We start from the raw sequence: 18,543 nt of genomic DNA, 5'->3' as shown, positions 1-18,543 counted from the left end.
TCACCATTTTAACATTTTTTAAATATTATACCTTACTCGGACAAACGCCCAGTCAATTTGATGATGCAGGGAGCTTGCGGGTGGGTAGCTATACAGGGGCGGATCCAGGGAGGGGGGGGGGGTGGGGGTTGGGGGTTGAAACCCCCCTTTGAGTTTTCTGAATTAAAAAAAACCCTTCTTTTGTACGAAATGCCCTCCTAATTTGCAAGATCCACACAGACCCCGTATAGATCTACTCTAGATCAAGTTGAAGATTGTAATTATTGATTTGACCCAACGACACACCCTCCCCTTAGACCTTTCCCCTGGGACGAATCGCCCAAGCTTCAACAAACTTGCCAATTTTACTATTCCAGTCATTTCAATTTTGCTGAGAGTGAACACAAAAACTCCACTTAAACATCATTAGGGGTTCTGTTGCCCAGTGTCTTTGCAATTATGACTGTTGGGGTCTCTGCAGAGGCACTGATGCTGCCATCTTGGCTGCTATTGGGTTGCCATTTTGTAAAATTTCCTGCGCTCCGCGCCAACCGATGGTGACGCTTCGCTTTATAGTTACTACCGTCATTTTAATTTTGCTGAAAGTGTACACGGAATCCCGACTTACCTACACGGCTAGGAGATGTTATTTCTGCTGGTAAGTGTTATAAGCTGGCCTGCCTTTTCGCAAAATAGTTCCCGGCCAACAAATGGTGGGGTCCTGCTTTGATGTCAAACTGTCTGCAACGTTATAATCTATTATGCAAGTTCTACTGCCCACTCCTGCATAGATGCTAGACAACGTTTTGCAAGTGAACACCACTGTTTTATAACCGTCCCCCCCCCCCTCCACAAATTCGTGAACCCCTGTAGGCTCCCTCCAGACACGTCCTACACTCAGTTGGAAAAATCTATTCAGTTTGAATTTTGGAGTTTCTTCACCCCCTAATCATCTGATCCTAGCTACGTCCCTGATTGGTTGTCCACAGATGATTGTGCAATTTGATGGTTAGGTATTGAAATAAATTTATCGAGAAATGTGAATTCTGAACAAATACTGGGCTCAAAACCTTGAAAAGTGGAACGGACGGGTACGTAGCATGCGACATAGAATCACTTACAAAAGCAATGATCCACGGGAGATGCGATGAGGTCGAGCATGATGTACATGGGTGACAATCTTCAAAAGGTAGTGGATGAAAAATACTATTGGGCTGAGAACCAAAGTGTATTTCGGATTGGTCATTCTCATGCTCTGGAAGTGCAATTTCCGGTGATCTGGGTGTATCAAAACCAAACATTTCTTGTACGCTCCACACCAACTGGTGGTGGTGGCACTCCGCTTAGATATAGTAATTCGCGCCACCAAGTTTAGAAAATCCTGGATATACGTACGTGAACAAACCCCTCCCTTGGCAAAAACCTGGATCCGCCCCTGCATTGGTAATGGTTGCATGGGGCATTGGAACAATAATTCCACCCACGCTTTCCAACAGGAAGCAATGAGAACCATGACAAGCATCTACATGCGGTGCGCGCCGAAGAGCGTCAAAAAATAACATTCTTGAAGACATTTTAATTAGTACTGTTACTTCATTTTAAACTGCAAGAGCTTTATCCATTGCAGGCGCGTAACCAGGAATTTGCCAAGGGAGGGGCGAAACTGTAGATTTGGCACTGCAAACTATCTAAGCGTAGCGCCACCATAGGTTGGCGCGAAGCGTACAAGAAAATTTTGGCTGAAAATGCCTCCCAGATCGCTGGAAATGGCACTTCCCAGGCCTTGTAAGTTGCATCTTAGCATTTTCTCTTTTGAAAATACTAGCAATATCACAAAAAAATTAAAAAAAAAAATATATGCTCAAGGGGGGGGGGCGGCTGCCCCCTTCGCCCCCCCTTGGCTACGCGCCTGATTCATTGTATTAAATCCCACCCTAATTTCTCTCGTCTCCTTGCCATTCGTTTTCCTTTTTTAGTTTTTGTTGTTGATCCACTCGCGGGGTTCCTGTGACAAGTTTTTGAAGAGGTTTGGGGAGGAGCACTATACCCCCCTCCCCCTGCACCACCACACGGTAGCTATATACGCCCCTGGTTATTTGCTAGGTTCGACTTATATTGTTTAATGTGTTAGGTGAGGGGCCGGGTTGACAATGGGATGAGTGTATAACTATCCGGGATCCAGCGGTCGGCAGAATAGGGGCACATCAAGCATAACAACCTGCCATCGGGTAAACTATGCACCAGATCAACGATAATGGGTGTGATGATCGGGTAAAAAGCAAGAGCGCCACTATTATTGAATCGACGATCAGCTGGCCTGGTAACATAAATAACTCTCATATTCAGAACACCAGACATTTGGCAAACTACAGTCAAGTGACTCAAACCTCACGCTCTCTTCAAAGATAACCTGCCAGTGTTCATCTGTATATTTGGAGAAAGTTACAGAGAGGTTTGATGTAGACAACGGCTATGCGTTTCATCAATGATTTGGTTGAGAAATGCCGCCCTTTTCTAATTTTTATGACTATTACTAGATCGGTCTAGGCCTAGGCTATAGGCCGAAGTAATTACCTACAGTATAGCGGTATCAATTTGACGAATAGTAATTAATACTAGGGCCTAGTGTTCAACATGAAAGAAAACCACGACTCAATGTTACTCGGTTTATTTCTGTCGTTGGCTGGAAGGTCACTATAAGTTAGTTTCTCAAATCGAATTGTTTCTCAGGCCATTAGTGAAAAATTATTTAGCATAGCTGATAGCTACTACTAGTAGCATGGTGGGCTCGTAATTGACGCACTTAAGGATTTGATGAACGATATCTATTTAAGGAAAAGCCTAAAACAGTCACATCTATACGATTTTCAGATGTATAGTATCTCTTAAATAAAATAACCCCAAAATAATTATTCTGCTGTTCCCACAAAACGTACAGTTGAGAAGAAACTGACCCGAATACGTCTGGCTTGTGAAGTCCGCGAATACCCCGTAATTGACACATTTGTCCATAGGTTAGTGTGTGCGTGTATCCATTGACTTTGTACGCTGTTTGTCACGCTCTGAGCCTCTCACCTCGAATCAGACAAGACAGGTCACAGAGAGGTCACAAAAGGTTGATGAACTTTCATCTTAAAGGAGTATGAAAGTCTTTCTTGAAAATATAAAAACTATAAAAAAAAAAAAATAATGTCTTCTTATTCTTCCTGGAGACAATGGGGGCATAAGAAGGTCTTTCCAGTCTCAATGCTTCCCTTGGTTTCAGGGACACAAAACTCTAAATGTGTCCAATGAGTGCAGTGTTCACATTGTCCCCAGTTAACAAACTTGACTTCCCTCCTTAGGAAATCCCTCAAAGTTGGGGGAGAGAACCTCTTACATACACAACAAACATCGTTGCTACATTCCTGACTGGAATCAGAGTCATTCTGGGGTTGAGATGGTTTTCTGGATGTTACTTCAAGAGGTGACTTGTTACTTTGTCCTGGTTTTGGGGATTCCCTTGAGTGATCACGATTGGCAGTTGTGTTTGATGGGCCCTTGGACTCCTCTATAACTTTTCTGATTTTTAGAACAATTCTATCTTCTGTGATCGCTACACCTCCTGGCCTGTATTTGTACTTTCTTTTTGTGTTTTTGGGTGGTTTAGGAGTTGAAATCTTGTCTTTTAGAAAAGCGTCCAATCTGTCATCATCATCTCTTGAGTGATTTGTGTCGGCAGCTATTTTGTTTCGGCTTTTGTTTTGATTAGCCACATTAAGATGTTCTGCAGGAATGAAATGCAGTTTGCTGACTGCATCAGGCTCAACTGGATATATACCTGTCTTTCGAAAGGAAGTAACTAAATTTGCTGGGGTGAAAGACTTCAGAAAGGCTTTGGATATAAGTTCACAAATATGATATCTTGTGATACCTTGCCCAGGATTTTCTCTCATGAACTTTTGACACTCCTGGTGATAAAAAGTTTTCAAAGGTCCAAACATGGTAACATCCATGGGCTGCAGAATATGGCTAGTGTGAGGGGGGAGTACGAAAAGGATTATGTTTTTGGTATGGGCATAATTAATTAACTCCATGGAAATATGTGACGAATGTCCATCATATAAGAGCAGCACATGTTCGTCGGAAGCTCGATTTGGTAAAAACTTAGAGAAATGATTCTCAAGGTAATTCTTAAAAATTTGGCTATTACTCCAACCTGAGTCTGACATACTAAAGCCACTTCCAGGAACAGCACCATTCTTTAGCATGTCATTCATCCTTTTCCCTTTGAAAATAAAAAAAGGAGGAACTGGCTGCCCGATGGCACTCCCAGCAGCTAAAACAGTGGTCATGGCACCACGGTCAGTAACGATAGAATTAACTTTCATACCTCTCGGTGCCACCACTCTATGGGGATTATGTTCCACCTGAAAGCCACTTTCGTCTACATTAAAAATTAATTGTGGGTTTTCTTTCAGATTATACTTATTCATGATTTGGTTGAGTTCCTTAAAGTAATTGCTGACAGTCTCTTCACTTGTTGCCTTAGCCCTCCTGAGGCTAAGTTTTAAAGGTTTAACAACTTTCAGTTCTGGCCATCTATTCAGGAACCTGTCCAACCAATTCTTAGTAAACATCTTTCCATCATTTGCCTTAATTGCTAAAAAAACTGCCGTATTAGTCGCTAACTTAATAACGTCTGACCGAGACATTGGAAAACCCAGTTTGGCCAAATGAATTATGTGGTCTTTCAGTTTCTCCTCATGCTGCTTTGGTATGATAGGTTGTTTCCCCATGGGACAGTCAATTTTGTCTTTTCCTTTCCTCACAAATCTTCTCAAAGAAGGCTCCGGAACCCCACATATCTTTGCCGCTTTTCGTACTGGCCACCTCTTTTTCCTGACCAAGTTAAAGGCCCTCTTCATAGACTTGTTATCGTACAAACGATAACATTTCCCCTACATAAAAAAAAATATGATGCATGTGAGTTGCAGGACATCTCTTTGTTACCGATTTGGGAATTTTAAACCAAATTTTTAATACATATTTCTTTTTGGGGGGGGGGTGGGGCAGCTTGCTTTGTGGGGGGAAGCCATTCTGTAGCTAAAAGTATGTCAGGAAGTCTTAAAATATAACTCTACCCTGTATCTACCCTTCCGCCATCCCCTACCCTCCCGAACAAACAAAAACAGCAGACTAAAAGAACAGTAATCTTTGTATAACAAACAAAATCATAAATTCTCTGTTGTGCATACTGCTTTAAAGTGAACTAAGAAATATGTAAATTTTTTCTAGCGGTAAACAGCTGATTGACGAAAGCATAGTGTAGGCCATATCACACACACACACTATACATGCCAATATGTAGCAGACGGATCGTTCCTACGGAGTAGCGGATTCATCTCGAGGTAATTTAGGATAATTTTAGAGAGTAAGATTTCCAAATGCGAAAAAAAATTGCAACAATGGGAGGAGTGTGGAAAAAGCTTCAAAATGAACCAAAATTTCATCTTCACATACCTGAAAAGTATTCATACTCGTGAAAAACCTATCTCTACTAAGGTGCAAAATGGTTAGGTTGTCTTCAGTATGGTTGCTACGGTGATAACTAGGAATATTTTGAGGTGCGTCAATTACGGGGGTGCGTCAATTACGAAGCATTCACTATATAGTCAGTATTGCGAAGTTCGCCACACTGCGAAGATCGGCCACCCTTAAGAAATACACGATTTCACCATGAAAATCTACAGGAAGAGTCAAATTTCACCAAAAAGTACGAAGCTACAGTTATTTTCTCTCCAAAATGACCCGTGTGCAAGAAATTACTTACATATTTGTCAATAAAATGACGAAGATCTATGAAGTCTGTTATAATTACTGAAAAAGCAACTGCGCCCCCAATTTTATCACCATCGCCACACTGTGGGTTGCGCGGCCGAACTTCGCAATACTCTAGCAAGAAATACCAGTTCCACAATCACGAAGAATCTTCTTGGAAAACAACGTGAAAACAGTTTGCAGGAAAGAAAGTTTGGCCGTGTATCGTACTATGACAAAATTCTCCCACCATATGAAGTATATTTTCAAATGATTTATACCAGAAGATTTAGTTTTGGGGTGTTTTAAGTCTTAAGTGGCCGAACTTCGAAGTCACCATCCTAGTGCTAGTACTATGTTATACTAAGGCCTAGGCTAGACCGAATCGCTGACGGAATGTTGCCATTGTATCCAAATAGCGCGAAATGATACGTACCGTTACTGTAGCATGTTCAGTTACAAATAGTATACAATACAGTTAGGTCAGGGATGTACAAATACACTTTGCGTTATATAACTAAGATTAAAAAGCCTCTCCTACATTTGTGTGCCCTGCACTGACACCATGTTTTCAATTACCAAGTTAGAGATCTGAAAGAAATATACTATGAAACTGAAGCAGTTATGGTAGCTATATCATACTTTTTTTCATACATGCCCTTGGACTGTTGGAGCTGACCTAAAACGAAAAAAAGGTAAAACCAGGTTAGGCTGTTGTCCTAGCACTTCTAAGCTATGCCAGTTCTGAAAACCTTCAGTTCAAGGCCATCAGTATTGATCTTAAATGATTGCACCCTGGAGAGGTTAAGTGAACATTTATCAATGTAACCATTTTGTTTTAGGTAAACTGGGGGTAAATACAGTATATAAAAATATGGAAAGAACATAATTTCTTTGCTCTGTCACTGAAATGGACTTCACAACTTGAATTAGTTATAATCAGTATCAACTTATGTTCATTGCAGAATGGATGAATCAAGAGTTGACAAATGGAAGAAAGGTTGGGAAGCCGGATGGATAGACTTTCACATGCCTAAGGTGAACCAGTAAGTAAATTATTCCTATTGCATGTGTTATTCAACATGGAACATGTGCAATATTCAGCTTGGTGAGGTAGATAGTCAAATTACATGTGTACAGGAGGAAGCCATACAAATACTGAGGGAGTGGGGGTGGGGGGTTGGCAAAATGGAAAGTAAGTCTCAAATCAGTGCTAAGTGGGTCTCAAAAGTGAAGCCAAATTCCGTGTGGTCTTACAACCCCCCCCCCCTCCCCCCAAGAAGGTAATAGCAATAAAATAAAAAAGAATTGAGAAAACAAAATCATTCTCTCTGTTTCTCCTTTAATTCTACATTTCAAAGATATGGATGACATTTACCTGAGAAAATGCTACAGCATTTAGGGGATTTACATTTCACTGAAGTTGAATTTTCTCTTTAAATCTGTTCTTTAAAATGGCTTCAAGAGAACAAGAAATATCTGCAAACACTGATGTTTTCGTCCCCAGGCTCCCCCAACGAACTTGGAATTCATACATTTCAGAGAACCGTAGTTTCTCTTTCTGACATTTGTGTTTTTGTACGTTAAAGTTGCTACAAGAGAAACAAAATATCACCAGATGCTCGTTACAAATATTTGCTCGGCCAGCTACAGTAAGTGTAGTAAGTCTCAAAACAGCTAGTCAGTCTTGAAATCACTCTGCTCCTCCTTGTGAAATGGTGATTGTACAGTAAGCTCCTGTGTTTATGAAACCGTTGCTGTTCAACGTACACTTATATGATGTTCAGAGGAATGTCCACTTTCGATTGTTTCAAGCCATTATAATCACTCTTGCTATTAGCACCTTTTAAGCATAAAAGACATGTAGCTTTCAATAGATTCTTCAAGACATGATAAATACATGTATTTTCTGTTCTGTTTCAGTTCATTAGTTAAGTACTATGGAAAGCTCACTGGGGGTAAAAAGGGTCTGAGATTCTTTATTCCTTTATGCGGTAAAACTCTGGACATGAAATGGTAAGTTATTGAGTTGGATTTATTATCTTCCAATAGACATGTATGTTACATTCCATCTTTGATAAATGTTCGGCTTCCTTCATGTCTTTATTTTGATCAACTTTTTTTATTTGAAACTGGAATACATATCTTGGCACAAAAAGGAATAATATTTGGGTTACTGAAAAATAAATTTAAACAAAAAGGGAGCAAAAATAAAGGAGATCTGAAGAAGCCATAGTTTCTTAAAGGATTGTCACTCATCACCAGTGGTAGTGCCCTATGAGTTGTGGTCATAAAACAAAATTCAAACTTATCTTTCAATATAGCCGCAGGTCCTCACAAATCATGACATATATAAATAGAACTCCAAGTGGTTTGGCAAACTGTCAATGTATATAGGGTTACACTCTCTCTAGTGAGGACAACTAATTTCTTTTTCTTGTTTGCTACCCCTGTAATTCATGTTTACAATACTCTGCAAGGGAGTGATTAATTACACAGATCTGCCTTTTATAATTGACAAATCAGCTTTAAATGCATCACCCTCCCTCCTCCTGTGGTGTGACTAAAGTGTACACACAGCCCCAAGTTAACCTACATCGCAGTGATGAGATTTCTTGGACTAATCGGGTATTACTTGTAGGGAATACCATTGGGATCACAAGGTTCCAGTCTTGATGTAAGGAGACTGGGGTCGAGAGCGGGATCCAGTTGTTTAGTTCACATGTTAGGATTGGTCTTAGATCTATAGATACTCACATTGGTTGATAGTGTGAGAACAGTGTATTACAAAGTGATTTTCCAGGTATAGCCAAATTTCTATGGAATGTATACAAGAAGTGATAGTCTATATGCATAATACCACAGGCCTACCAGACACCGTACTTTACAAGAAAAAAAAACTTGAAAACCTTGTAGGTCCTTGTTGTGACTAGCAGCATGTTACGTGATGTAATCTAAAGTAACAGTAGTGTCTTATCCACAAGATTCTGTGAAGCTACTAGCACAATGCATGTTCCTCTACTGTAAGAATCATTTGCTCTTTGTTCAAAACGGTACAGGAAACTGGTAAATAATTTGATAGCTATAAAAATTAATACACGAAGATGACACAAACTTATATACGCATGCAAAATTAGTCTGTACCAGGAAGCAATGTGCTGAAAAATTATAAGTGGAAGATTTCTAACAGTTATGACTATAGTTTAACATTAACAATTTTGAGGAAGCTGTAAATGTTGCGCAAGATCGTGATACGTGGGGGAGGTTAATCACTGAGCATGTCGGATAGACGAGACTCAACTTACTACTACTACTACTACTACTATGACTATAGTTTAACAGTGCTCTATACTTCACCTAAAGGCTCTCTGATCAGGGACAGGAGGTTGTAGGTGTAGAAGGAGTAGAGATGGCTTGCGAGCAGTTCTTCCAGGAACAGAATATGAAATATTCCATTTCTGATATTCCAGGCATTCCAGATGGTAAATTATTCACTGTAAGTATTAATTGGTTTTGAATTCCAGGGTTTGTTTTCTTTTTGATTAAGACTTTGCAAGATCCATGATTATCCAAGTAGAACAGTGATAATATTGCCTCTATTTCCCAGGGCTAAATATTTCAGTCATGATCAGCAGGTAGTGTATTGGTTGGGGTTTTAATTCATTTCTTGTGCATACATGATAACAAAATATGGTAAATTAAGACTTCCAAAGAAACATTTCTTTGCTAATGAATAGGCTAAAAGTTTGTCAAAACTTAAATTACAATTTTTCAAGTGAGATTTGCATATATTTGATTTACATATTCAGAACTTGGGAGTAAGGGGGGGGGGGTGGGGGGAGAAGACCATGTAAAGTAGTGGGGGAGGGGGAGGGGACCAAAGGACACTAGATTCTCCAGTCATGGAAAGTCTCAAACCACCACTTTTAATTAATTAGAAGGGCCCCTCTTGTGACAAAATTCTTTGCCACTCCAGCTTGATGAAAAATTATGCTTTTGGTGAAAACTTTAAACTTAGCATGTGTCCTACATTTCCCAACATTTGTGTCCTATCTGCTCCCCTCTAGTTTGAACCCACTTCCAACATCCCTGCCTGTTTAGTCACATAATACAATTAATGTGGTGATGTCCCATATGTGGGAACCTCATTTCCTTCCGGGATTATTACTGCAGGGCACTACTGGTATCTTTAACCCAAATATAATTCTGGAGGTCATTTGAAATTTGAGATCTTTTAGTAGCCATGTTTCCTGCGTGAGTTGTTCAAACCTTTGGCATGTACACTTTCCATTTATAATGACAGTTACACTTACAGTATCTTTCTGATGCCCTTCTTAGAAATCAAAATCAAGACAAAAAATTATTGGTGTCTGTAACTAACACCATGTTGTATCACAACATCATTAGTTTCACATTCAAAATATTATTTCCAGAACAGCAATCATAGCTTGGCTCGGAAAAGTGGTCATGTTATGTTCAGTATGTATGAATATGAAACCTGTAATATATAACTTAAATTTTACTTGACTGTCCTTTTTATACAGGGAGAGTCTGGCAAAATCAAATTGTACAAGTGTGATGCTTTGGCTATCACTAGGTTAGTATTAGTGAGTTTTTCATATTTTGTATATTCCTATAAAAATGAAGATAATTAACATTGATATATCCTAACGTTTATTTTGTAGAAATTGCCGGGCAGTTTCACAACTTTGGGATGTCTGAGATGCCTCAATCCTCTACTTTTTCTCAGGCAAAGGAGCAAAGTCAATAAAACATTTATATATTTTAAAGCGGGTTAACATTTAGAGGTTTGGCAGTTAACATGGTGCTCAATTTGATGACAAGTTTATTTCTTTAAAGTTATATCCAACGTTTTGTGGACGATACTATTCACCTTCAAAGACTTTGCTGTTTTTTGTTCCATCATATTTTAGCCTTTGAAGGAAACAATGAATTTTAGTATACATTAATTTAATAGCTTAACAGAGCTACAACAATAGAAAGAAGTAATCAGTGCATCACGATCCATATCAATGTAAACAAAATTGAAATTCCAATATGGATTGGACAAATGAATTATCTTCTAGCAGTAATAGAACCCATTTTTGTTTTGCCTGTGTGACAAACCCAAATTGTAGGTTATATATAGAATCATGGGTCATTGTTATTATCAACATGCAATTTACTGCAGAGATGATTAATTTTAAAACGTTTTGTAAGTAGTACAGTCACCATTGTCGGAGATCTCTTAACAGGAAAATAAAACTACCTGACAGAAATCAAATCATTGCAAGGTTGTGAAATGTTTGACTCAGTCACACATATAAATACTCCAGAAGTTAATATAGCTATCCACATTTGACCACTCTTTGTCTCAATTTCATTGTTGATCTCCAAAGTAAATACTGGATAAGAAAAATTGCCATGTGCTTAACCTGAAACCATCCATGCTAGGTCCATCCATAAGGTTAACAATCTTAATCGATTGCAGTTTATGATTTTGTGGTAATCTATAAATGCCTTTGATTATCATTATCACCATCGACATCATTATTTAATATGTAATAAGGTAGTTATGCTTCCTTACAAGACCTTTCATGTATTAATGTTGGTTTACTTGTCAACTTTATTTCTACACAGTGCATTAGTTGGCAAGTTTGATGCTATTTGGGACAGGGGCTCTTTGGTTGCTATGGACCCTCCAGACAGAGCTGGGTAAGTTGTATTATGATTGGTGGTTAAATAGACATGTTAGTCACATGCTACATTCAATTTGTGGATGTGTGGGGAGGGTGGTAGGGGCGGGGAGTTGTCTAGTCCTGCTACGTTATCTGTGACAAGTGCTATATAGTGTGCACATCCTTGTTCCCCTTGTTGGGGCACAAATAGCCTGAATTTGAAACAAAAGATGAACTTGAAAGTGTGTTGCATCCAGTGGTATTGCGTTCATTGGGTGAAGTAAGTAGTTGCCTCATTTGAAGTGAAAAGTCGCTCAGAATTAAGAATATTTCAGAGTGATTTTACTCAATAGACTCATGGAATATGTTTGGTTTGAATATGCCAATCTACATGTATTACAAATATAATGCTCATGAGGACAGGTGTAAGTACGATTCCGATTATGAGTAGAGATATGAGTACAGTTTCCATGGTTACGAGCAGGAGTGTACTCTTGCACACTAGTATCTCTGCTAGATCTTCAAATTTCTGCAAGTGCCAATGCAAATCCACACGGGTGAGAACGATTACAGGTAACTATATACTAGAACAGGAGTACAGGCCCACTACATGGAACTGACTGAATTTAAGAGACACTGCATTGTTGATAATCTACCAGAGTGTAACAATGTATATAGGGAGAAACCAATACCAATAAAGTTCAACTACCAGAACAAAAATTGTACTTGGTGCAAGAAAACCATTACTGAAAGAACATTTCCATGTCCCTTTATAGCAGACATAGTTATTTACCCATGCCAAGTTGTCAGGTGTAGGCTATGTGGCTATGATGTTAGTGTGTATTATGTGGCTAAGATGGTAGTGTGTATGTAGCTATGATGGTAGGCTGTATGTTGCAGATCCCTGGTGAGTTTTTACTGTTTTATATCATAATGGATGTATATTGCAGTATTGTATAGATTAACTAAATGAATCTGCAAGTCATGCAATAGATAGTGAATCAGTAAGATGACCTGCCTAGTTGATTATTCACCAATTTGTAAACAATGTATAGAGAGAAAACAATTACCCTCTGTTTGGATAATAATAACTCTCTTTGGTTTCAAATAATTTGTTTTGATAAGGTTGACTATTGATATCATTTCTGGTATATTTGGATGCTACAGTACAAACAGCAATGAGGTCAAAGGTCTTAATTCTTGGATAAGCATCTGTTACACAAAGATGTACAGTGTTAAGTATTAGGCGGGTAAGCAATCAATTAGAAAATCAGTATGTTGCTAAATTTGGCTATGAAGTGATGAAATATCATTAAATATCATTGTGAGAAATTTGAAAGAGAGATTAAAACATTCCTCTTAGATTTAAAAATGATTGAAACTTGTCTATACTGGATAACACCTTAAATTACTAGCTAGTTAAAGGCGCAACATCTGCATGTTTGTAACCACATCAATCTCTTAGTTAGCCAAATGTGAGTGGACAGCCTGCAGTTGATAAATTCAAATTTTTCAGTTATTATTATGATACTGTCATTCTAATGTTGGGGCGTTGTGGTCAAGTGGTTAAGGCAGTGGACTGGGGATCTAAGGATAACAGGTTTGAGCCCCGGCCAGATCATTGCGTTGTGTCCTTGGGCAAGGCACTTTATCTCCATTGCCTCTCTTCACCCAGGTGTATAAATGGGGACTTGCGAGGTAACTTGTAAATATAGTTTCGTGCGCCGGTTTGTGGCTGCACACTATGGGAAGTCCCCCTAGGGACACGTGGTTGTGGTGCACTGTGGTGCCCCAGGAGAGATTGATTGATTCGCGCACACTTTGGTGTGTAGGTGTGACAAATTACCAATGACCAAGGCTAAGTTGTCAAAGCACTACGATCTCGATGTAGCCTAATAAGTGCCTAATATGTAATGTAATGTAATAAACTAATCTTGTAGATCTGCTGTGTGTGAGATGCTCTGTTGCACAATTCTATGTCTTTTATTTTCAGATATATCAAAATGTTGAAGGATGTTTCCAAACCAGGGACCAACATTCTAGCAGAGATTTACGAATATGACTGGGACCAGAGGATTAAACAACGTAAGTTGGAGTTTGTATTTATTATATTACATTTGTAAGTAGATTTAAATTATTTGGTCAATTTAGATCTTTTTATTTGAGCTCTATTCAATTATAGGGACATAAAAACCTCATGACTTTTTCCAAATGAAACACTTTCTCATGGTAGGGTCATATCTTGTCAAATCACTGATGGCTGTTGCTGGACCCCCTCCAAAAATGACTACCACCCTCATTGCATGATTATTGTGCCATGTAATAAGCATATTCTGAAAATTTCACTTGCATTGCTTTCAAATTGGCTGAATTATTTTACTTTGAAATGTTGCAGTTTGTCAGCACCGTGGCATTTTCTTGATTTTTTAGGTCTGATTTATTAGCAATTAAACATTCTATTACCTTCCTATTACAGTAACCCATAGAATGGTTAATAGAAACAATGGGCTATAAAAGCATTGTCTTGTGGAGTAAGGTCAACTTAATAATACCCAAATATTAAATTTTGGTATTTTTTGCTAAAAAAGTGTTATTTCTAGTGATAAATTGCAAAAATAGTCAGCATTGAATTATTATCTCACCATCCTCTCTTGATTACTCTTTCGGTAAATTGTATCTGTTATTATCATACTGATTGATTTGTCTACAGTTTAATATCAAAGAAAATTTGATAGGTTGATTAACTACGTACTGTATTTTTCAAACTATTTTCCATTTTGTTGGGGATTCAATGTAAACTTCCCACAATGCATCTCTCCAATAGCCTTTGAAACTTTTGACACAATCTTTTGGTTGATTAAAGTTTTCAAGTTATTTTGGATTCAGTAGATTTCATACATATTGTGTTTTTATATATTTTGTCTTATTTTCATGGTTTACAGATGCCCCATATCCATTTTTCCGGCAGGATGTCGATGATATCTTTGGTGAGCATTCCATCATTTTTCATGGTATCAGACTAAGTAGCTAAGGTCTGAATTTTGTATCTGAGGATTTTACCAGGATTTGACTTGACTTTTATGCCAAGAATCATGCACAACAATATAATCCGTATCAAATATGCACATTTGGTATGCCAGTCATAGAATTTGGATAATTAATGAAAGTTAGAACAAAAGCATGTGAAAATTATTATGGTAGACCAAAAAAACAGTCAACCTAAAGAAAAAAGCTAAGAAATTCTTCCTTAAATTTGGTCACAAAAAAGACCTGAAGTAACAAATGAAAGATGCCAGAATTCTAGGAATGAGAAGATATTTGCAGATTTTTTTTTTTCGTTATACGGATAATGGCATTAACCTTCCATGTCAGTGGAAAATAGGAATCATATCCCACACTTCATTGATCATTTTTTATGTTGGCTTTAAAAGAATTTCCTTCGAAGGAACTGAATAGATTTCAAAGTTTGTAAAACATATGAGTGTTTCAAGTTCAGTCTTATTTTCAGGACCCACAAGATTTACACCTTGAGCACTGCTTTCTTCAAAGGCATGTTATGGGACGGTCTTGTATTATCTCAGTTGTCCTGGTCCTTCTCAAAATGCAAAGATGTGTAGCAGTTGTTGTAACAAGATATGATATTATTTTATGAGAGACCGAGTCTCCAAAACTGCTATGCAGAATTTGAACACTTCATTATTTCATGATTATCACCACATGTACTTACATCAATGCACTTTATCAGCCAAGGAACAACAAACTCAAGTCTCAATGTTTTGACATGTTTTGGATAGGTTTTCCCAATATTAGTATTTATTGTGTTCCATTACAACACTCGTGTAGATAATTTAGATGTAAAAACGAGATATGCTACCGTTTGCAAAGCTTGAATATTTGACAGTGGTGTGTCCTCTACACAGCTGCATATGGTATGTTGATATGTGCTTTGTAGCTGTATAATCCTATAGTCATTGCTGATGTCATCAATTTGACCTTGAAGGGGGCATTTTAATTAAATGAACTGGGATGTATACAGGTATAATTAAAACCAGAAAAAGTCAGTGTTTTATCATGCATATAGGTGATTACACTTTTTTATTTATAACTTTTGGAAAAGTGTGTCTTATATATTTGGTCAAATTTCTCATGCTCAAATCTTAACAAGAGGTTCGTTGAGAATTTGCATCATTCAAATGCTCTGGTCTTTTGTCTTCTTAAACAGCGAGCTGGGCCGATGTTTCAGAGGAGGAGAGATACGACAAAATAGATGAAAAGTCCGTATTCAGAGAGTGGGGTCTGACGTGGATGACTAATATTGTCTATATTATGAAAAGCAAGGTTTAAAGGTTCCAATTAATATTTTTCCAATCTTTTAGAGGGAATTCATATATATTCAATATCATGATATTTTGCCTTAATTGAAACACTCATATACATTCACACTTATATACATTATTAAATGTAACAATTAAGAATAAAAGGATCATATAATTTTATATCAATCATGGTCAGTATTCATTCATACTCTTAGTAATCAGTCACTATGTCAAGAGCAGGATGCTGTTGGAGGCTGCAGCATCTTGCAGCCAGGCTGCGTGTAACTTCATGCAATGGGCGATGCTGGTCTACCGATGTAATCACTACTGTTTGATACTCAGCCTTACTGCAGGGGTATTGCAGCTGCTGCAGCTTTTCCTATTTCACAGTGTCTATGAATGATGGAGAATAAAAGGCAATGAAGACTCCCCTCAAACCGCGTGCGACCATCTGAAAAAGTTAACTTTCTGTTGCTTGCAAATGACGTTTTGTTTGTGTCGCTACAAAATGCAGACAGTAATGAAATGTGATACCTTGTTATCTTTAGCTGGGACCTGAGATGTCCTTCACTGTATCGTTTATACACTGTGCTGTGGATATTGACCGCAGCTGTATGTACTGACTATACACTAGTGTCAGCTGTGTGTGTATTTTCTGGGATCAATGGTGGTGTCTAAAACTTCTGTTACACCTCATTCCAAACTAGGTCAGATTACCGCCATTAGACTTACTTTTTTGGGCGAGTCTTCACACCCTTTAAATGGACAATGTTTGTTTAGTAGAGCATAATGGCTAGGTATTATAAAATACCAAGTAACTCATATTGTTGTCTTGACCATTAAAAGTTCAAGAAGCAAGTCCTGTCCTTGATTTCTTTATGAAATGAAGAATATGTTACGGTTAATGTTTTCAGTTCAAAGAACTTCCATTACTCAATACAACAGTGGTTTTGTTGTAAACTGGGTTTAAATATATTTTATGGAGCATATTGCCTAAGTTTAAAGCATGGAGGTATTTCATACATACAATTTTTGAATCTCAGGTACAGGAGTTGGCTGAATTGGTTTTTTCGTGTGATAATGGGACATATTTGATGCCAGTACAAAGGTATGCCATGCAGTCAACTGATTGATGGGATGTCAGTGTAAAAGAAATCTTCTGGAGCAGAATACCAAAGCCAAGATTGTAGTCTGCATGTCAATTGATTGGTTGAGTGGTATTACCACATTCATGTGAAGTATCAATATCAACATGAAAACTAGTGGGTATCATACTGTAAGGGTGAAACTTGCCTGACCTAACACTGCCATTATCTTTCATAATCTGGTTTACAGTCTCGATTTAAGGGATTTATGGTTAAGAGTGGATCATGTTTTCTTTTAGATAAGTAACAGTAAATCAACATTATATCTTATACAACTCATAAATTGGTCTTATTTCAGTCCAGTACTTTTTTTATTTTTTATATTACCCTCAGGGAATCTGAACTTAGCTGCTTTCTACCTCAGCAAGTATGATGACATAAGTATTTATCAAGTGACAAATGAATACAATCATACGTGTGAACTTTTACATGTAAATACTTTTACAGATTGAGTCCAAATAAGCCAAAGAAGTCACATAAGTTTCCACCTTATTGTGCGTGAACGTAGTTGTCTCTATGGTTACATCTAAATGTTCCGACGTCTGTATGTTTTGATGTCTGTATGTTCCGACAAAAAGAAATAATTCAGAACATAGGGATGTCATCGTTTCTATGCACCTAAATGTTTAAATATCATTGCAGAACTTTGTGGGACTGTTAGATGAAAATGTGTGACCACCCCTAGTTTTGCTTATCTTTGGATAGGTGGAATCGAAACAACTAGCATTGCATTCCAAAGTGTTACATTGTTTTTCAAAATTGCCTAAATATTTGAGATACGTCTTTGTGTATAAGCCATACCATGCTTGTAATGCCATTCCCCATACCCTCCCCTGCCTCCCTGTTCGCTTCCATCTTTGGGGTTACAAGTTTGCTAATTGTGTATACTTACAGGCATGTACAACAGATGAGAAGCCATCCTGAGTAGCTGTAACTGTATCGGGTAGAGCTTCCAGTAAGAAATTGACTTTTAGTTGATCATGGAATCTCCTTACTACACCAAATTTAGCCTTAAAACGTTTGGGCAGCATTTGTTGCAATATTACTAAAAAACCTCGTCTTCATATGTTAATTCACATTAGTAAATCCTTTTAATGTCAGAATGCAATATTTCATAAATGATACTTAATCTACATTAAAGAAAAACTGACCATCATTCTGGACATAGTAAATCCTTTTAAAGGACATAGTAAATCCTTTTAATGTCAAAATGCAATATTTCATAAATGATACTTAATCTGCATTGACAAAAGACTGACCATCATTCTGGACATATTTTTACTCGTATTTGAAACTACTGATTTAGTAAATTTTATTGTATAACTCAATGTTTTTTCTGGCAGTTTTAATAGTTAAGAGACCTTAATGTTTTATTTTTAATGTTTAATCTTAGTCTATACTTTGTAGGTATATGAAGATTGTCTATGTAGGTGCCTTGAAATATATTAACTTTCAGCAATGGAAGTGCAAAGCATGATCACCTTTCCTCTCATTTTCTACACACTGTGGTCGGTAAGATGCTTTATTCTATTTGTTTTCTTTCCTATATCGAGGAATATTTGAGGTTGGGCCAACGATCATCTGTATATATTTCCGGTAAATAAGTAAATCATCTAATCCATGAAA

At 37.7% G+C, this 18,543-nt stretch overlaps 2 protein-coding genes across 3 annotated transcripts; one reads left to right on the top strand and one right to left on the bottom strand.

Annotated features, from left to right (window-relative positions):
- The first annotated feature begins 2,287 nt into the window (after positions 1-2,287).
- Positions 2,288-18,391, top strand: LOC139981275 (probable thiopurine S-methyltransferase). Of its 2 annotated transcripts, none has more exons than XM_071993528.1 (9): positions 2,288-2,431; positions 6,744-6,824; positions 7,702-7,794; positions 9,142-9,274; positions 10,323-10,375; positions 11,419-11,493; positions 13,450-13,541; positions 14,399-14,443; positions 15,679-18,391. In XM_071993528.1, exons 2-9 carry the CDS (start codon positions 6,745-6,747, stop codon positions 15,798-15,800), a joined length of 693 nt encoding a protein of 230 aa, XP_071849629.1. In that variant the 5' UTR covers positions 2,288-2,431; position 6,744; the 3' UTR covers positions 15,801-18,391. The 2 variants fall into 2 exon arrangements, with proteins under 2 accessions (XP_071849629.1, XP_071849630.1); XM_071993529.1 differs by having other exon boundaries at positions 2,345-2,472.
- On the bottom strand, positions 2,695-6,732 carry LOC139981262 (uncharacterized). Its single transcript, XM_071993503.1, has one exon. It carries the CDS (start codon positions 4,884-4,886, stop codon positions 3,177-3,179), a length of 1,710 nt encoding a protein of 569 aa, XP_071849604.1. The 5' UTR covers positions 4,887-6,732; the 3' UTR covers positions 2,695-3,176.
- Positions 18,392-18,543: the final 152 nt, after the last annotated feature.

Source organism: Apostichopus japonicus, chromosome 15 (genome assembly GCF_037975245.1).
Source record: "Apostichopus japonicus isolate 1M-3 chromosome 15, ASM3797524v1, whole genome shotgun sequence".
Classification (NCBI taxonomy): domain Eukaryota; kingdom Metazoa; phylum Echinodermata; class Holothuroidea; order Aspidochirotida; family Stichopodidae; genus Apostichopus; species Apostichopus japonicus.
This window is presented reverse-complemented; position numbering and strand designations above follow the sequence as displayed.